The sequence below is a fragment of the Hippoglossus hippoglossus genome, chromosome 6 (genome assembly GCF_009819705.1).
Source record: "Hippoglossus hippoglossus isolate fHipHip1 chromosome 6, fHipHip1.pri, whole genome shotgun sequence".
NCBI lineage: Eukaryota > Metazoa > Chordata > Actinopteri > Pleuronectiformes > Pleuronectidae > Hippoglossus > Hippoglossus hippoglossus.
The window spans coordinates 7,793,574-7,815,529 of NC_047156.1; the positions used below are offsets into that span (position 1 = coordinate 7,793,574).

Sequence of the window (21,956 nt, forward strand, 5' to 3'; positions counted from 1 at the left end):
GGGGCAGCAAAACGAGGAGGTCATCTGAGGTGATGGAGATTCTGTACGGTGGGCTGGTTTCATAAAAGATGGAGCAGGGCCACTCTCCTCCTCCTCCTGTGATTCTGTTCTGGCTCTCGTTACTGGACTGGAGCCTCACAAACTCGCTCTCTCTCTCTCTCTCTCTCACACTCTCTCACACTCTCTCACACTCACACACACACACACACACACACACACACACACACACACACACACACGTACACGTACGTCTCCGGTCTCCCACACACATGCTCATTCTTCTTTACTACATACTTGTGAGTGTTTCGTACATAAATAGAAGTGACATCACAACAGTCGCGCTGTAAATCAATACATGTTGCTCCCAGTGAAAACACCCACGCTGCATAACACGCTCAAGAGTTCCCGGTCGGGAGGGTTGTCTCAGAGTCCGAACCATTCAGTGACCCCTCCTCTCCTGGGGTCCAGTCTCTGCCTCTGCTTCTCGTCCTCCATAAACTTCTCCTGCATCTCCTCCACGGAGCCCTCCTTCGGCGCCTGCTCCTTTTCCGGGAAGATGTCAGGGAAGGTGAACGTCTGGCCCTGGGCCTGGGATGCAGAGGCAAAAAAAAGAGAGCAAAATGAGCCAAGAAACCATCATGTTCTTATCTGATCATAGGATGAATTACGTGTTTATCATCTACTTAAAATCTTTTCACAAACCAATTTTTGGCTAACGAAAAATGTGTCAAGCTGCATTTTCCTGAAACCGTTTCCCGTTCTTTACAGAGATGAGAAGCGAGATACTGATTTGGAATTCAGGACACTGTTTCTCCCTCTTCTCCTTCCTCCTCTTCCAGTTACACAAACGCTCGCTTTCTCTCTGGCATTCAATTTCTCCAACTCTCCCACATTTTAATCTCTCATCTCTCTCCATTTCTCTGGTCTTGATTTATTCAGAGGGAAAGGATGGTATCCATTATTTATTCCATACCAACCCATCTCTGGCCATGGCTAATGCATCGCTGGCCCAAGTGTAGTCTGTGTCAGGCTGCCGTAGAGTACAGTACAGTGCACGCACATGCATGCTTGCACGCCCACACAAAAAAAATAACAGGTCAGCGGGTGCAGGCGTGCGCACGTATCTATAGCCGATCCCTCCCGGTCTCTGCCATGGACACCTGGCAACAGAGATCCGCTGTTACCAGTCTCATCCTCGAATGACTCTTCCTCGCATCAGGCCCGATCATAACTTGCGATGATGAAACTGCACTTTCGCGTGTCCTTTTCATCCCAGTGTGTTTGGATTCGGAGCAAACTGTTAATCCCCCAAATGTTCCCAAAGTGATTCATGGTCACTAACGCTGCAGTCTACACCAAACAACAGCTTCCCCATGAGAAATAGTCAAACGCCATTCGGTGACTCATAAAAGTCTCAATTATTTTATATGGAGACCTACGCCTGTAATAAATGAATTGCTTCCATGAACACAATTGTCAATCAACTACTCTGTTTAAATATGTGAAATACTTTGTTTGGGGTCAGTGCGTAGGCGTCCAGGAATGGTCTGGCTCTGATGTGAATGTTACTTTGTCTGTCTGCAACCCCCAAAATACCGAGAGAAACATGCATATAATTACCACATAGCAAGGTTTCATTCCCCAAAGGGGGCAGACAACATGAAGCTCACTCAGCCAAAGATGCAGATGCAGTTGGCCTTGTCTACTGTACTTGACTGGGACGACCTACAGCAGGAGTCTCGGGTGTTATTACTCTTCTGTTTATATTTGTGTATGAATATGTGAGCTCAGGTGCATGACTTTTTATTTATTTTTTGCTAAGCCCATAAAAACATCAGTTTCAGACATGACAAGATAAATAATGGCTGGATAATCAGTGGACTTCCGTTCGTAAAAACAGTGAGTGGATAAACGCTGGTTAGAGCTTTGTCACACAGACAAGTTATGTGATTTGCTCCCTACCACATATTTAAAAGCAGCAGACTGGTTTTAAACTAATTTTCTTGCTATTTTTATGTCCCTATGAATCTTAAGTCTGCAGCATTTACTGCTTTGAGAGGACTAACTGTTAACTGTTGGTTTACAGCAAATGTTGTTGCGGCATAGACTGATTATTGATGCTCCTGCTGGTAGGAAGTGAAGACCAGTAAATCTTAATGCATAAACTGTTGAGAGGGGCAGAATGTTAAAGCTGCAAAAAGAATATTTTCATTCCATTTTAAAACATCAAACCCTACAATAAATTTGAAAAGTAAAAGGAGTAATACATATCCTGAATTTCCGCTGTAAAATGCCATTTCATAATGCATCCTAATGATGTCATTTATACCATATGATGATGAATTATTGGTTAGTATAAATGAGCTGTAGGTTGTGTCTCTGATCTCTTTACCATCAACCTGCCAGGGACTGCAGATGAAAGCTAGCCTGCATGGCTAAATCTGGCACGTTTGCATGTTAGAGTTTAGTACGCATGTTAATTAATGTATTCTGACTTTTTGGACATCATTTTCTGATCAACATAACCTTTAGATTTTCTCTCTTGCTCTGTTATTTGCAGATATATGTAGGAAAATGTTGTTTTTCAGACCATAAATTTGATGATCATAACTTTGACCCATCAGCTCTGAAGGTTAATCACCTGGAGATACCCTACCAAGTCATGTTCACACCAAATTTAGTGAGAATCCATCCATGCATTGAGTTATTGTGCACATACTCAGAGACATGGGTGAAAAACAATACCCTGCTTCCAGCCTGGCTGACACACAGCAGAAGAAACAACAACAACCCCCCCAAAAAACACAGTGAGCCCCGATGGGCATCATCTATTTTCTGTTCATCTGTTGAAGAGAAACCAGTCCAACTTCCAACATTTCTTAGTAACTGAATAATCCGAGTTTGGAGTTTTCTGTGGAAAACAAGACACCCTGATGGAAGAAGCAGATCAGAGATCATTGCATCAAGTTTTTAAAAATAACATGGTCTTTATGCGTGTGAACTGAAATCGAGTCTGACATGTTCAATTGGACAATACTGGCATGAAGAAGCGTCAAACGACATTCAACCGCCCAAAACACTACTATTATGGAAATTACTATTTTGGTACGATTCTTTACAGACTTGAATTCATGTTACTCTCTGAAACCTGCTTTGAAGAGCAGCAAGAGCAAAAACATTCACAACCTTCAATCAAAAGAAAAGCTTCTCTGTTCTTGTGTTTTGCAGCAACTCCTGTATTGAAAACTGCAGGGGTTTTTTCCGGGGGCACAGTGATGCAGAAACACAGACTAGAGTGCAGAGCCAGTCAGGAGAAGGCTTAGTCAGTGAGAGGCAGAGAGCTGCCAAACACCAAAGAAGCACCTGGAAACGGATGGCGCTGCCAAGGCCCTCAGTGTCTCTCTGCACTCGCACACACTGTCATCGAGGAACGCACAATCCAGAACACAAACACTGGACCGCGCCAAGGGAAGTTTGCTGCAGGAGTAAGAGGAGGAGTGAGGAGAGAAGGAGGCAGCATGGAGAAAGACGAGGGTAGATGCCGTGAGGAAATGACTGGGCGAGTAGGAAGACCTAAGAAAGGCGTCCAGCGCAGCGCTAAAAACACCAGACCTGGAACTAGGAGGAACAATGAAGCCGTAGACCAAAGTAAACTTCACCCAACTTGAACCAAATGTCATTGCATGACTATTCCCAGTTTTACGGCGCAACACTGAACCCTGTGTAAACACATGGCGAAGATTAATACTGGCCTCAGGGAGCACGATTCATATAAAAAAACAAAGCCCTCAGATTAAAGTCAATAAAGAGCTGAGTTTCATTGAACAAGTCTTATTATTGGTGTGTGTGTGCGTGTGCGTGTGCGTGTGTGTCTCTCTCTCTACTTGTGTATTTGTGTGTGAGAGAGGGAGTGTGTCCATGAAGACACACGGAAGCAGTATTAACACTCGGACTTCCAATTCGGACATTATCTGGACTTTGCCTTTCACAAGAACGCAGCAGGAGATTCTCCAGGTCAGATGCGTTCACAACATCAGTACAATCCCTGCAGCGTTCAGGTGACGGTGGCGTCTGCGTAGGGAGAAACTCCGAAAGCAAGTGACTCTGACATTTGTGTTCCCACATGCTGCCCCTCCAGATAATTTGAGGAGAACATCTGAAGTTCAGTGCATGACTGAAAGCAGCTTTAATGACTAATGGAAAGACAGAGGAGTGTCCAAAAAGGACAAAGGTGGAGAAAGACAGTCAGACTTTATGTGCCTCCAAAGGTTTTCCTTCTGTTGCCTCTTATTCTTCCTGGACAACAAACTCAAAGGGTGGATACTTTCCCTCAATCTGCCATCGTCTTCACTACGCTCCCAACTGAATCACGCTGCCATCCAGGAATATTGGGAGAAGGTCCCATGCTGCTAGCGTTGTAAACATACTCGTCTTACGCACATGAACAACCCATTACACCCACAGTTTCCCTCTCAATGGGAAAAGAGGGAGAAAGAACGGGGGGGGGGGGGGTTAAGAGGGGAAGACAAATGTTGTCATTGACTCCAACCCAACCCCATCTCACCCCCCCCCCATCTGTATTTATGTGTATGTTTCCTTTTCAAACTCTAATTCACTGTCTTGTTCTGTTCCAGGAAGTGAGCATTTAGTGTGTCGGTCTGTCCTGTGTCACACGTGGGGATCCCGAGTGAGACTTTTAACCAACTCACTGGGGACCGCTGTCGAATTAGGAACAACCCAGTGTCCACTTATTGTTTTCACAGCAGTTACGTTGAGCAGAAACTGGTTTGTGTCTTTATTGATGTGTACTGCTCACACGTAAGCTGGTGTTAGCTCCAGGCTGCAAATGAACTTCAATGAAACATCTCTCCAAATCAAACCCGGGGTTTTCACATGTGTGTGTATGGTCACGTGGATACAACAGTCACACACACAAACCAAAAGTGATCCTGTTTGCACCCCCAGAGGGAAAAGGGGGGGGGGGGGGGGAGAGGAGAGTGAAAAAAGCAGGCGAGAGATGGAAAGAGACACACAAAGGACAACTGTATTCTGTGTGTGTGTGTGTGTTTCTTTCTAATAATTTCCCCTTAAGGAAAGAAAAAAAAAAACAGAAGAATGTTGAAAGAATGGACAAATGTGTGTCCGGCAACCTTGGAATGCGTGTGAAATCAATACGTGGGAAATGTGAACGAGGGGGGACTCTTATATTATTCATAAGGTTAGATTTTAGTGTGAAATGTGAAAGCCTTAGTTATTCTGGCTTGATGAGTTAAAATGTCTTTGATGAAAACAGGAAGGTGCTTTTCCAGCCTGGAGCTGAACAGAACATTATGGCACAGTCACCAGCCGGGGACACAAAAGGCTGATTCAACCTGCTGCGCTGAGAGTTAAAACACACGGGACGCGACCGGACTGGACTGGAGCACGACCAGACATTGCTGTGTGACAGATGAAATACGCATCAGCGTTTAAATACCTCTGCACAGTAAGCGCGGAGTAGAAAAGTATGCCACAAATTTTCGAGAAAAAAAAAAAAAAGAAAAACACAAAACAAAACAAAAGGAGGCTTTCAAGGATGATTATTCAACCCCATTGAGGTAAATTTGACTACATTTTCCAATATCCTCAATCCGCAGAATAGCCTTCGTGGTATCAGATTTTATGTCCTCTGGAATAGGACAAATTTGGAGCAACATTTTATAACTTTGAAGACCATTCAACAGCTGTAAAACTACTCGGGGTCAAACGGCGACTTCCATTCAGATAATCGAGACAACTTAAAAATGGAATCCATCAGAAATTACGTTCTAACTGCTCTTTACGACTTGAGATCAGTCCCTCTTTTGTGCTCTCTGAAAACCTTGAGCACCTAGAGTTATTGTGGCGCTAAATAAGATGTGACTAAGGGGTGGGGAGGGGTGGGGGGGCGAGTACACTGACTTATTGAATGACCACACTTGACTGAATCAAAGAACAGAGGAGCTCTCAATGTGGTAACGAAGCCTGAAAAGGCTTAAAGTGGTCTGAAAATGTGAAACTGAGCCATTCACAGGGGCCTTAAGAGACTGTCAGACAAACTACACCCCCCCTCCCCCCTTTTTGTCTTTTTGTGATGATGGGCAATCTAAAGAAATCTGAAGATAGGGCCACTCGTAGAGCAGCTAATAAAAAACAACCAGAAGTTGGCAGTTGTCATTAGTGTACAGTCAAATCTGGACCGCACACTGAAACGACGAGGTGTTGACGATGCGGGGAAAAATCTCATGAGGCTGTGGTGGCAGTGCGGTGGGCTGGTGGGGTAAGCCCGTAGCAAAGCACCAAGACATCTTGAGTCCTGCTGGTGGCCGTGTGTGTGTGTGCGCGAGCATGTGTGTGTGGTAGAGAGAGAGAGCGAGACAGAGGTGTTCACATTGCGGTGAAATCCACTTTGACCACACGGTGGGAGAGCTCGTCAGACTACTGAGGCAGAGACCACAGTGGGGAGGGTTACCAGGATTAGAGCTGAGGGCAACCCCCTGCTGAGTGCATGTGTGTGTGTGTATAAACCCTATTTATCCAGGGAAACATTGACTGAGCATGCATCATGCTCTTTTTCAGCAATTCATGCAGTTGTACACATCAACACCCATAACAGCTGTGAGTGGGTGATTTCTGTTGGCCAGTAGCCAGCTCCATCCGACAGCCGGAGAGGGTTATATGCCTTGCTCAAGGGCAAATGAACTACAGAGAAGAGCAATTACTACAGTCCACACAGGCTCTAGCAGCCTGACTGCGGATTTTAAAGGATGTCTATTTTCTTTGGTCGCAACCACAGATTACATTTTTTGTTGCATTTTTCTTTTCGGTTCATTTAAGTTCACACTGCCCAATTACAAGTGAACCGGGGCTTGTAAAGGAAAGTCAGATGGACTCACAAGTAGCTTGTTTATTGGACAGAGTTTTGGCAACCTGTCATCCTGTAAGATTACAGATTTTGGCAGCCATGAAGCGAGGGGAATAAATACAAATCTGATCCCGGTTTCTTTAGGTTGAACCTGGCATCGTGGACTTTTGGCTGTAATTAACCATCTCTGGTTGTCATTCTGGAGAAAAATGAAATTAGTGATCGCATCAGGCTGCAGCTCACTTAGCTTCATTTTGTCACGCTCAGCTCTCCAAACATGAGCAACTGCTGGCGATCGGATTTTAACATCCATGTCCTTGTACCAATAAAAATCAATGAACAATAGCAATATATTCTCTAACAGGTTGAGAATGAGTTCCACTCGTTTTTATAGTATCTAATTACTATTTTAAACCAAGCTAACTGTAAAAATATACACTTGAAAATACACCAGTGTGATAAAAAAACTACATAAAATGACAGAAACCATCTTTGAGAAAAATCTATTTGATGTGGATATTTTAGTTTGGCTCATGTCCCATCCACTACCATGGAGCAGGCAGTGTTTATATCCTGTCCCCAGCGGGCAATCGAGAAGCTTTGGCTTCACTTTTGGGCAGCCGTCATGTCGTCCATCTTTACATACAGTCTATGCTCGGCTTGTATTGACCAGAAACATAACTTGGAACAAAAAGGATGTTTTTAAGATTGCAGCCTGTTGAAGAACATTTGTTTGATATTTGACAGCAGTATGTTTAGTGTCAGCTGCTCTCTGACTCGGCCCAATAAATATTCTTGACTCCACTTCAGAATGGTTGTGTTGGGTTCCACAAATTCACTTAAAATGTAAAAAAAATAAAAATCTGATCACTGACACTTTGTGCCGCTCCTGTAGAACTGGTATGATCGTTCAAAATTGGTATTAATCAGCTTTTTCTGGATACATTTAGTAAAGATCTAATTTTCATGCTGTGTAAATGTTGTGTTCAAATTAAGAATTCCAAGCATATTGAATATAGGGAAAGAAATATTGATCAGTTATGAGAAAATACAAAATAATTTTAATCTCAGTCAGCCCCAAGTGGTGAAATTACCGTTTGAACGTAGTATTGGAAGTAGTGGAAGTAAAAAATCAGTACTCAAGCACTCAAATCAGCAAATGCCCTAAAATCAATACAAAGAGGCTTTCCAACACATTCCCACAACATCAAGTTTTACTTTTGGGTACGACACTGTGACTTTACTGATGACCTCTACTCTGTCTTGATATTGTATTATGTAGAAGTGCTTTTTTATCTGAAATCACAGAGAAAAAAAGATAGTCTAAGAAAACTGGGAGAGGCAGGAAAGACGATGGAAGAGGCCAGGAGAGGAGAAGAGATGTAGCCTGATGATTGTAAACAGCTCTTGCTGCCAGGCCCCTGGGTGGGCCACACATTCACTCTCACTTTATCTCATTGACACACACACATACACACAAACACACGCACACACAAACACACAAACACACGCACACACATACACACAAACACACGCACACACATACACACTCTCTCTCTCACGCACACACATACACACTCACACACTAATCTGCCCCGTTGTGCCCTATCCAGAACTTCTGGTACAGACTATTCCAGGAACAGAAGAGTGAGAGACAGAGATGGAGATAGAGTGAAGAGAATGTGGCCAGAAGGATTTAAGAAAATCTCCACTGAAGGTTTAATAAAACTGGACTGTCTCCTCTCGGGACCGACAGGGAGGTGAGAATGATTCAGTTGGAAGATATAACACAAACACAATGAGGCTAATTTAGATTATTTATAATCTTTCTTGGACTATCTTTAGTCAGGTGAAGAAGTCCAACTTTTGAGTTGACATGAGAGAAAAACATCAGCATGAGAGAAAGAGAACAGTGAAATCATCTCTCTCTGTGTAAAAGACTGATAAGTGGCAGTGAGAGTAGACCACTAACCAATAGCATCCTGCTGTGGGTGCGTTCAGGGTCATGACCCCGACCCTCCCTCCAATTACAATGACATCTCTTCCACAGCCCAACAACAGCTAAATAACTCGGTCAGCTTTGGCTTGCACCAGTGTGTGTGTGTGTTTGTGTGCTTCTCCAGGTCATTCATATGAATTACCATTGCAACATTTGTAAACAGTGTTGCATAAATGTATACTGTATGTGCAAATGGTTAAAATCTAATATGGATTTTGCATTTCGCGTGGCTGCTTCAAAATAAAAGCCTCTATGTTTCTACTGTCTACACCTGTATTATGCTTTATGAGTAAACTGACTGTTTGCATTGGCAGGAACAGCTCTGACATGTGCAGACAATCGACAATCACTGCAACAAAACTGCAATGGATAACATGCATGCTTTGCTTTCCTGGGAATCCTCTGAGCTTAAGCTGGTAATTGCACAGGTCTCACAACAAAGGACTTGTGACCATTAACAAAGCTACTATATAAAAATGAATGTTAAGACACTGAATGGCCTTTGCAGAAAGAAATTCAGACCAAAAATAGAATTAAAACTGATGTTATCATGGTTTTCATAAAAATCTTAAGACTATCACCTGAAATATAATTGGAGAAATATAATCTCTTGTTTCATTTTACAGTGTAATTGCAATATAAAGTGATGACATTTAAATGGGCACAACCCTAAAAGAATGATGCTGCATGAACTCATGTCCACGTTTAGCTAAGAAATTATGTGCGGCTATAGCTTTACATGGTATTGTCTTAATCAGATGCACACAGCGAGCAATATTTAAAAATATATATAGTATATAATGCGTTGGATTCGTATTTAGTAGCTTATCAAAATACCACATGATCATTAGATTTGATGAAGCATGAAGAAATGCTTCAATTAAATGAAAGTAAATTCAAATTTCACCAGCAATTATAACGACTTTAACGATGCAATCATGTTTTATTTATGCAATTATTAAGTAAGGTACTTGAAGAAACAGATACCTATAGACTCATATCTAATTGTGGGGCACCAAGTCATCCTCCAAGTGTGTACATGCTCTGTGGGACAAAGAGCAGGAGTCAGGCAGGTGGGCGAGCGGTGACTCTGCTGTTCTGAAAATACTTCAAGATCTATCGCCGGAAACCTCCAATGATACATGCACCCATATTTCTGCCCAGAGACAAACAGAGTGTGTGTGTGTGTGTGTGTGTGTATGTATGTGTTTGTGTGAGTGTGTGTGTGTGTGCACGATAGTTTTCATGTCTGGGCATGCCTTCTCCCAGCCTGCTACTGGAGACATTGGACCCTGGTAACAGAGCTCTCAGGAAAAGATCATCATCTAAATACACACCAGGCCCAAGACATTTACATTCATCTGGTTACAGCGACAACAGTAACATCAACAGCAGAAGATGAAGAAATGAAATCTGTCCGCATGATTGATAACGAACAACAAACAGTGACTCCTACACTGTCATTGTTAGACGCACACTAAACCTCTGCACCTTAAAGCCAAATCACATCTAACCTTGCCTGTGTCAACCATCCACCCTGATCTCTCTCACACACTCTCTCACACACACACACTCACACTCACACACACACACACACAGCTGTTCACTATCATTATCCCCTCAATCTATGTCATTCAACCCCCATGATGCACCCCATTTCTCTCTCACCAACGCATGTAAACAACCCTCACATACCCTCCCCCCCAATTTCAAGCATCCCCTCCACCTACCCCACCCCCCTCCCAGCCCAACCCCACTATCTAGGCTACCAAACACATACACAGTTTAGACCCTTGCACAAACACACACACACACACAGACAGACACACTCACCCCTACATGCAACATAAACATCCAGGCAATGCCCCTGCCCCCTCCCCAACTCAGAGGAATGCGGGGACCAGCTGGTGGAGAAAATAAAAAACGAAGAAGCATACCAAAACAGGAAATGCATCAGCAGGGGCCTATCAGAGGGCTTTATCAGGCCAGTGGCAGCCCCGTTGAGAACCTGGGTGGCGCCGCATGCTGATTGGCTGATCAAAGTGGCAGCTGTGTCATTACGGGTCAGGAGGTCAGGGGTAATCAAGAGAGGTTACGAGCATGCGCGCTCGTGCATGTGTACGTGCGTGTGTGTGTGAGTTGCCATGGCTATCTAAATAGGGGGAACCTGGAGGAAATGTGGGAGGAAATGTGGGTGAGGAGAGAAATGCTGCAGAGAGAGATAAAGTAAGGATCAGTCAGAAATGACAAAAGGAAACAGAGAACGAGATATAGACAGAACAAGGGACTTGAAACTCCAGGTCTGTGGTTATTTATTGTTGTGTCATGCTGGATGTAGTTCTGCTGAGACATTCTTCCCATTGGTCTCTCTTTTGTTTTTCTAGATAAACATCAGCAATATGAAATGACAGCACAGTCTCGTCATTTAAGTCTGTTTCACCTGAACCGAAATGAGCGTCAAGAGTCGTACATGTGAGAAAGAAACAACAGGAACTCAACTGAAGCCATTGAAATGGTTTGCGTGTGAGATTCAAAACCGGATGGTTGAGACCATCCTCTGTTCTCTATAATTCATGTTCTCTCTCTCCACTGAGCTCTTATGAAACCTACACACATACACTCACACACAGCCACACACACACACACACAAAGGATTTTTACTTAGGAGTGAATTTTCCAAATCAGGGGACACATAGGGATATGGGGGCTTTTCAGCGTAGGGCTTGATTGCCTGGAAAAGCTTCTCCTTTTATTAGGCTCACCACCAGCCTGCGTGCACATACATGTATGTATACACACTAATTACTGCATCAGCCCATTCCTTCCTTGTGAAGATTTATACACGATGAATGCTGACAGATAGGTTTAAGTGAAAGTAGCGCTGCATGACTCTGGATATCAGGTGAATCTGACTCTTTTGATCTTGCCCTGAGACCTCACTGAACAAAGTGAATTACTCAATAACGATCTTGTTGAATATATTTGTGCAGTTGGAGATTTTCTCATACTTTTTCTGGAAAAGTTTGCTTGGCCTTGGTCCTTTGTGGTGATGTGTAAGCTTATTGTATAAATTTATGTTCTGCAAACTGAAGGACACTGAACTTTTCTTATATTGTTTTTCCTGAAAGCTTGTGGTGGGAGGTCATGATATATTCCATTAAACACAGCAGTTAAGGGCAGAAAATGTAAGCAACGTTTGACATTTTCCCTGTGTTTCCTAAAAATTTATGGTTTTGTGTTTGGTGTTCTTTTCTTAAATAATCCTTCTGTCCGGAATAAAATGAACCAGTCATTCACATGTTGACAAGCTAGGTAATTTATGGAATAAAAGCATCCCCGTTTCAGTTCCATTCCTCACTTATTCTCATTAGTGTTCTTACTTTGAATTATATATACATTTTCCTCAGATGAATAGGTTATTTACTGTATTCTAAGCGAGTGAAAAGGAGCTTAGCATACAGAAGAGTTATTGTCGTGTAAAAAAAAAAAATAGTACTATAATAACTCAAAATTGCAATTTCCATATGATGAATCATCCAGTCCTGTGTGAAAGAGAAAAATGAGACAGAGGGGAAGAGAGCACTGAGGGGAAAAGTGGAAGAAGTTAAAAATGTTAATTGGTGTGATAAGCAAGGGTGAGGCAGCAGAGGGAAGGGAAGGAAGCAGCGTGGCAGACAGTCAGACAGACAGACGGACAAGGCTCTGTGAGGAAGGCCTGTGTTTGCGTGACAAGGTGAAACGGAGGAAGAGGGAGGGAAAGGAGAGCCGGGGCCATCATGATCCAAATAGTCGAAAATAATAAAATTCCACACAGATAAGCACGATTTTCCCCCTTGGCCCGACCGGCTGATTCAGCAACTCCTGCTCCATAGAGCCGGTCGGGGCTTCTCTCAGAGCGGGGGGAACAGGGAGGAAGAGGCAGGGGGTCACAGGGGTTTGCAGCCCCCCCCCCTCCCATCCTGTACTCGTCTCCTCCGCCACCAACCCCAGCCAGAAACACACAGTCAGACATATATACACAACCCCAGAGAGTCTATTGTTAAGCAACAAGGAGTCAAGAACTGATAGCAGATGAAGCGAAGCTGTAGCGCGAGAAGCTGTGCAGCAAAACGTTGCCATCTAGTGTCAGTCACACAGAGAGGAGAGTCAGACTTGGCCGGAGCTTCCATCTCATAACCTCTCTCAATACAGCTGTTTCTTTCTCTCTCTCCTTCCTTTTCAGCTGTGTCACGACTCCTTCATGTTTGCCACTCAGTCTCCCCTTGTGTTTGTTTGTCTGTCTCTCCCTCTCACGTTCCGTTCAAGTGATGCCTTCCCCGTGGATCGAGCCAGGGTAGAGAAAGCAACAGAAAGAAACACAGGAAATGAGCAATTTGAATGAAGCTACCACTTATTCTACAACTGTTGGTCCAGCCCCGTATCTTGTTTTGTTCTGTGGCCGCCGGGTCGGGACTTTGCTAAAGGGGGAAAAACTTGCCGGTGCATCTGGTTCACTGTAATGCCGTCAGGGTCCAGGGCCCCGGAGAGAAACCTTGACGCCTTTTTTACTACTTTTATGTAAACTCGGCCACCAGGCACATAAACTATAGTACAGACTGAGAGCTGTTTGTGCGTGTATAAGAGAGCTACCTTTGATATGTCCCCACAAGCACAGGGGATTTAAAATATATTGGTAAGTCAACATGGACCATTTTTGAACCTTGTAAGAAAGAAGGGTTATAAATGTAAAAGAATACATCACCACACTGGGTTTGTTCAATTCAAATTTTACTACCTTAAAAGCATGTTGGATTTGTGAACATTACTCTCCTCAGTTGTGGCCAAAAAGCGTGACCACTATCAAAATAGTGACATCACTTGTTTATGTGTAAGCAAAACTCGCTGCTCACTTCATGACAGCTAATAGTCGTCATCGGGACAACACCTTGGACCATCTGTGTCCCTGTTCTCCCTTTCTTTCCCATCATCATCCACTTTCACTGCTTTCACCCTCATGCAGGCTTTGCTGTGACTGTATAAAGTCAGCTGTTGTCTACATAAACTGCTGAATGGAGTTTGAGTGGTATCTGTATAACCACTCCCCACTTATGACGATGCTTAAAGACTGTTGATGCAGATGGAATTTCTAATCTCTGTGTGATTTTTATAAACTGTTTATCGACTGTGAAACAAAAGATAACTTGTGTGGATTTGTATGCAAAATGCTTGTGAGCATCCCACAGGTGCCTGGACGTGCCGTGCGCTGCCCAACACACAAACACTGCTGCTCCTCCCTCCTGACCTCCTCTGAACACAAATGTCTGAGATTCCTTCTGTTACACAAAGACCATCGCAGTTTTTCAATAACATGACAGAGAACCTTCACTTCTCCATAATAACCTCCTCTGTTCAGTTAGAAAATCAAGTTAGGAATATGTTCCTAATGTCATTTTCTAAGGCAATTTTCCACATTTTTTTCCCAAACTGTTCCCTTTAACACAATTGGAAGAACAACCCCAACTGCAAATTAAACTTTTCTAAATCCTGTACGCAATGTTGAAATACAACATACAGTAAGATGGCCATTGTTTGGACATTGGTACGTTGACAGCAAAATGAGGCACTGAACTGGATCATTCAGAAATGCTGAGACCGGTCAGACATCCCATTCATATATTCACAGCGTCACCCTCCAGGAGCTTTCAACATGCACTCTGAGCACTCAGCCCAGTGAGGTGCTGCAGCTGGCACCGGCCAGCAGAGCTCGTTTGCAAACTAGCTGCTACTCCAGAGAAAGAAAATACCTCCTCCTCGCCACAGCCTTTTCATTTTCATGCCAGGCAGAGGGTTCTTTATCGTAAAAAGTTAGACTGCCGGTAATGCTGCCGAACAATGACCGAAAACATCCAAAAATGTTCCATATTTCAGAAGTGGACTGCTTTTTCTTTTGTGAAAAGAACAGATTGGGGTTACAAAAGGTTTTCAACGAAAGCAAAGTTTAACTGGAAATGGAGGCATGGTAGATTTCAGCAGTGAGATGGGCCAAGAGAATTTAATAAGGGTAAACCACAGGGTCTGACATGCATTATGAACATGGTCCGATTGTTAAGCCTTCTTCGCTACCAGACACATCCTGATTTTGATCCAAGTCAAATCCGACAGGTTTTCCTACAAATAAAATTGCTTTGACCTGCCTATTAGGTGCTAGAATATTTAAGAAACCCGAGGAAAATGTTTCTACACAAAAGGCAAATTGAAGAAAGAAATCTAATTACACCTACTGTATATGAAGTCATGTCTACGAGAAGTCATGAAGTTTAGGGCAGGGTCGGATTTTCCAGCATCAGCCATTTAAAGCATCAGATAGATGGAACAGTATGGGTTCACTGCAAAAATCGGATACTAGTGTTACCCCGAGCGTAGCGGCTAGACTTAGCCCTCGGCTCGTCATAGCGGTGCATGAAAGCAGTCTGACTCGAAACACACACATTGAAGTGCAGCCAGACCTAAAGGCAGCCTGATAGACTCAAGTCTTTTCATTTTGTACTGCTGTTTTTGTCACCCCACCACCACCCTGTCTAACACACACAAACACATTCACACAGTCTCTTCCCCTCTCCCCCTGATCGCTTTGCCCCGTCTCTGGACCTCCCCGCTCTGGCATGACTCCATCATGCCCTTAGTCACCTCCCCAGCTCACCCCTCGCAGCCCCTCACGCATACATACACACTTTCCCACACACAGTGCACATTTCACACATGCAGACGCTTTTTCTTCCCCCCAAAACTGGGGTCCCCCTTAAGCCTGAGGAAAATGGCCGTCACGGAACCCCGCTAACGGGAGGCCTCCCCTCAACCACAAACCAAGAGTAAGGAATGAGAGAGAGAGAGAGAGCAAACATATTACTGCTGCAATATTAGCTGATGGAGGGAGGGGGGAGAGGAAAGGATGAGGGTAGAACGGGGGGACCGCGATGTGAGCATCGACCCGCAGAACACTCTCCCACATGTGGAGTCAATTAGGAACAATCTTGTTTTCTACCCACCGCTGAAAAAGAAAGGAGGGTTTTCTGGGGCTTTGAATGTGTGTGTGTGTGTGTGTGTGTGTGTGTGTGTGTGTGTGTGTGTGTGTGTGTGTGTGTGTGTGTGTGTGTGTGTGTGTGTGTGAGTGAGTGAGTGAGTGAGAGAGAGAGAGCGAGAGGTAGGAAAGGGGAGTTGAGAGAGAGCATGTTTTTCCAAAAACCTGCCAGAGAAATAGGCCGGATATTCGGTTTTATATCAAGTAATTTTAAGAACAAAGAGCCTGCATCTCAGCATTTCTGCTCGCTGTTCACCGACAAATGAGCATGACTTCAGAAAACCACAACGTGATTGCGACTAAAGAGCGAATGACACTCAAGGAAAAAAAAAAACAACAGTCCTCCTCCGGGGCTCAGCATGCATGGATGCTGCACACATGTCACAGATGTGTACGGCAGTGTGTGTGCATGTTGTTCTGCATCCTCGCACCCATCATTGTCGTGTGCGTCTGCTGAGACAAAAGCATCACTAGTGACTCAGCTGAGAATTACAGACGTACACAAAATCACAGGCCACTTCCGTGGTGTCAGACAAGAGGAAGTCTCTCCCTTAAAAGATTCATGACCACTTCAATTATGTATCCTCTTTCAAATTGTCGTATTTAGACAATTTTCATTATTCATCCGTTTCCAGATTGATGGCTCCCCGTCGGGGCGGCGGTGGGAGCATTACAGCGTAAACAAGCGTCTACACCTCTGTTGATTTATCTGGGTAAGATCAAAATGACAGGCGCAAAACAAAGGACCCTTGCTTTTCACATTTGCATCAAAGGTGCATTAAGCCTGGGACTTGTTTTTGACATTTTGAAGGAAGGTTTGTTTGATTTAAAAAGACTAACAGAATTCAAACATTGGCGAAACTCAGCAGGGAACGGTCCTTCCTGACCCAACGCTCACCTCAATCACAGGTGTGAAGGCAACAGCCATGAGTCTAGGCTGTGACGCCACCATCAGGAATGACTCTTCAAACACACAGACACACAAACACAAACACACACTAAGTGCACATGATTGCTCACATTCCATCTATGGCATGACGCACATGAACGGAGAGGAGTGTTTTACCAGATGATAACCATATCTCAATATTTCCTGTCATAAGTCTGGCATTTAACCAAAGAAGACCTTTCACCCTCGGGTTTGCAACAACCCAGACTACTGCTTCCTCAAGAGGGCAGCCAGAGTGTGTGAACCACAGGGGAGAGAGATGCAAGGTAGCGCTGTGTGATTAGTGTGTGTCTACACACAGCAAGTGTGTGTGTGCATCACAGGCGTTCTCATGAGAACAAGGGAAAGAAATGGCAGGTAGAGCAACAGTAAAGGTTCATTTGTATTTGTCCGTGTGCACACTGATCTTGATTTTTGTTGTGCGTCCATTCATACATGTATGTATGTGTGTGAGAAAGTATCAAGTCACTTTCAAAGCGCACCTGGCCCTCAGGGGACAGATCAACTAACCCATCGAACCCACCTCACAAAGCAAGCCCCCCCCCTTCAACACTACCCCAAAGCTGACACAAAACCTCAAGGTCATCAAAATGTCCTGAACTCCTTGGTGTTGTGTTTAATAGTGTAGCCGCCATCAAAAAAAAGAGAGAAAGAAAAAAAAATACATTGTCAGCTGGGTGTTAAGAGAGACTTATTGTGGAGAGGTCTGCACCTACCACTGTGTAATGTTTAGGAGTCAATGAGATGATGCTACTCAAACAACACACTGGAACTAGGAGGTTGTGTGTGTGTGTGTGTGTGTGTGTGTGTGTGTGTGTGTGTGTGTGTGTGTGTGTGTGTGTGTGTGCGCGCGCGCTTACCAGCTGAATGTAAGCTACTTTATAGTCGGGCTGCTTCACCCTCTGGTTTAGGTGATTCCTCTTCTTATTGGAGCCTGTGAAACACAAAGAACAGAATCTATCACATTTGTTGGAAAACAGGAGTAATGAAACAAAAGAAACTTCTGGTTTGTGAGGGAGCAGCCATGTGGGACAGAGTGATGATGATGATGATGACATTCAAGAATACGGTGAGAGTCGGGTTAGGCACCATGACGTTACACCATGAGAGAGGAGGAAATTTGTCATCTAGTAAAGACTCTGCTACACTTTTTCTCCGGAGGAAGCTTGCCCTTTAAAATCTCTAGTTATTTTGGGTCTTGGCAGGCAACGTTGCAAACGATCGAGCAGGACGGTCTGAGTGTTTTTGCATGAATTTAATGAACTAACTCAAACTGAAAGGTATTCATTCACTGGATGACACAATGCAGACATTTCCAATTGATTCCTTTCTTTCTATGAACAGGTTTAACAAAATATATATCAACAAATGGTCAAGAAGTTAACCAGCTGATCCGCGGAAAATTGAATCAAATAATTTTGATAATCAATTTGTCATTTTTAAAAGTCAAAATAGAAAACATTAGATGTTTCCAGAAGTTTAAATAGTATTTGCAAATTTCCCTTGTTTTAAATTTATCCTTAATTAAATCATATATTTTATATAGTGATCATCATTATTTTCTACGCTATGAAGACCAAATAAAATATCCACAATAATTGCCAGCTTTATGATAATGACATTTTTGCCACATTGCCCAACTGAAGATGACATCAGCAAAATTATCAGAGTCACATGTTTCATTCCTACCAACACTTATTTGTTCATTTACTTTCATTTCCCTTCAGAACAGAGGAGACTTTGTGAGCCTGATCTTGTTGACAATGGAAGGCAGGTTAACCTCTTTCCCAACTGGGGATGATAATGATGACATCATCCTGTCTCCTGTCAGACCTCTCCCAGTCTGGAAGACCGGGGTCTCAGGGAGATGCTGAATGTGTGTGTGTGTACGTGTGAGGAAGCAGGCTAGCAGCTTCAGTTCAAATACATCAAAAACTAATGCTAACAAAACTTACAGGCAATCTTTACGCCAAAAGCTCCAGTTCTCATTGATGGATAATGACCAGAGCATCAAACAGTTCATGCTCTCGGACTCTAATCTCAATGAGACCCCGGTGGTCAAGTCAACAGGCCCTCTGAGTAACTGCCATTTCCATGGGAACGGTTTATGACATGAAAAACAAGGGAAACATTCCACTGTAATGAGTCATTTGTGTGTATTGTGCGTGTGTGTGTGAGAGTGTGTGGACTTGCGTGTGTGTGTGTGTGTGTGGTACGTGTAGCTAGTAATCACTAGCCAAGCAGCCCACTGCTCAGGGAAAGCCCTGAGCAGGGTTGTAAAACACCCCCCCCCCCCCTCCACGCCCCTGTGGCTAACTGGAGGCCCCTGTGTGCGTGGGAGACAGAGGTAACGAATTGTGTGTCCCTATGTGCGTTTGTGTGTGTATGTCTTGCGATCGTAGTGTGGACAATTCTGGTTTGTAGCCATTGTTGTGAGGACATTTTGGCAGATCCTCACAACTTATAAAGGGCTGTTTCAGAGTTAAGACTTGGTTTCAGACTTATTCATAAGAAGAGTGATGTAAGATGTGCGTGTGTAAAAGGAAATCCACAGGGAAGTGCTGCAACCTTTGAAACAGCAAGGAAAGACCCTGCGCTGCCCCCCCCAAAAAACACACACACACACACACACACACACACACACACACACACACCTTGAAAAGGTACAACATGTGTTTCTCTTACTCCGTGTAGCCCTTTCCTAACACATACAGACACACAGACAGACCTTTCATAAAACAGTCGCAAACGCAAGCACAATTTCTCCTACTTTGAGATTGCGGTTTGGCAGCTGGCTATCACGTTACAAATCCCAGGCCGGAGGGGTAACCATGGCAACTCCTTCCAAAATACCCCTGCCGCCCATGGAGGGGAAAAAAGGGTCGTTTGCACCCCTTGCTCCTTCTCTGCCTGTTCCTGTCTTTATGTTGCCAATGGAGTGGAACTCCTGACGCAGACAGGGATACCTTCTCTGACGCAGCTGGGGATCACCAGGGGCCCTGAGCCGCCCTTTCTTCTCCATACCCCTCTAGCACAGAACGCTCCACGGTTTACTTACACCCACTCTCCCGAGGGGCTTTCCTTTTCCACCTTTTAATGACACAACCCTAATAAACAGCCTTAATGGGTCTTCCACCGTGTAGGCTACGCTAAGATAGGCGCCTCTCTCCTCCTCCCTCCACGTCTCCTTCCCAGTCTCTCCTCCAGTGGTAGAGGGGGCTCCTCGTGGCCCTTCAGGCGCAGGATAGAGGGGGCACGTGGCTCCTCTTCTCAGCCCATCCCGTCGTGCCTCTCAAACTTCAAACCATCAATATGTCCTCTTCTTCTGTGAACTTGCAAATTCCTAGACTTGTACCGAGGCCTCAAATCAGTCTATGCAAACTTGAGTTGTTTCCTCCCCCATAAAAAGCCAAGAGTATTATTAAGTCAATGATATAACACTGTTCTTGGCTCTGTGGTCATCCTTAACGAGGGAGGAGGAGGGGGCGAGACTTTGGGGTTGGGATGGGTGTGAGAGGGGATGGGGCCCTGAAGTTGTAAGTTTGTGAGTGAATAGTATGTGTTTGTGTGGAGGGAGTGTGGGGTGTCCTGGGACAGCTGGAGGCTGGAGTGCTGCAGCAGCAGATTGTCAGATAAGCAGCTGTGTTTGTTAGGGGGGAAAAGAGAGCCAGGCACGCTAACCACTACCGCAACTAGCCGCTGGAAAGCACTCCCGCTGCTGCATGTCAATGGGACGACCGTCTATAGCGCTAGCTGGAATTGCTAATTGCTGCTAACCACCACTGACACTCTCCAAAACAGAATCAATCAGATTTTATGCTTCCACAAACAAAATCATCTTTCTGTGAATTCAATGCACTAAACAAAATTATACTTTTATAAGGGCTATTTGGATGAAGATAACCTTAGGGTTTATATTGAAAATAACCATAATATGATGACCGCATTATTAAATATTTTGTTTGTTTGTCTAAACACCTTCCATTCATTTTCAATCTCTGCTAGCAAGGGGGTTCGAACTAAAGATTTGCCTTCTGTGTTCAGGTAAATCGCAGGATGGCTGAACATAGAGTTCAACTTTGGCGAACTTTGACCTGCAATATTCGTTTCGCATTCATGTCAGACTATGTTTTGGGACAAATTTCAGACTAAGGACCAGTTAAATGTCAGTTGTTAAGGGCTAGGTTAGGGTTAAATTGGTTAGGGTAAGGGTGCGTCTAAGAGACAAAGTCTTTGTAATGTCCCCAAAAGTAAACGTGTGTACCATTTGTCTACATAATTGACCACAACTACAGTACAACTTTAGGATTTTAATTTGGATGAATGATTGTAGGTTTGGCATTTCATAGTGTTTTCACCACTGCTTTAACACCACACCCTCTTTCTCAACACTTTGGACTATGTCTTTACATAGATGTACAGTCATGGTGTTTGTAATGTTTTTCCATCACTAGCATTCCTCGTCACAAGGCAGTGACCCAGTTAATGATGTCTGGATCATTAACAGCTTTTTTTTTTTTTTGCACTGCCAATTCTCAGTGCACGAAATGTGATGTGACAAATGAAACACATTCAACAAAGATATTCAATCCACATGATAGTACAGACCTCTGCTGGGTTATTGTTTTCACCTCAAACAAACCAAATTCAAAATCTGTTTTAAACGCCTGCGTGTGTATGTATGATCGCTTTGTAGTAACATCTAAAATGACATGAAGTATTCACTTTCTACTTTCACAATATTTATCTATCATATAAACCTGCTTTACAATCAAAGAAGACATTGCAATCTCACTTTCTACAACATTGGACCTTAAAATCCAATACCTTTGACCTTTTCAGAACTCAACGCCACTTTGAACTGTCAATGGTTACATCAGCAACACACCTTTAACTTGCATTGATTTTGAAATTGCCTAACTGAACATCTTGCAACAACCTCTATTGAAAACTGTCTCAATACAACAGAATTCTGATGGCTGGGTGGGAACAAAGCTCAAGTAAATCATTTGAGTGACTACTATCTAAGGGACTTTCTCTCCACTGTCATGAAGTGATTGCTCATTGT

The 21,956-nt window shown here is 43.8% G+C and overlaps 1 protein-coding gene across 1 annotated transcript in view; it reads right to left on the reverse strand.

Moving 5' to 3' along the window:
- Positions 1-214: 214 nt before the first annotated feature.
- The window catches only part of mrpl23 (mitochondrial ribosomal protein L23), a 31,710-nt gene continuing 9,968 nt past the window's right edge, over positions 215-21,956 (reverse strand). Inside the window, exons 4-5 of the mRNA XM_034588511.1 lie at positions 17,749-17,822; positions 215-588 (exon numbers count right to left, since the gene is read on the reverse strand). Coding sequence (XP_034444402.1) covers positions 424-588; positions 17,749-17,822 — 239 coding nt within the window. The 3' untranslated portion in view covers positions 215-423. The remainder of the gene's footprint in view (positions 589-17,748; positions 17,823-21,956) is intronic.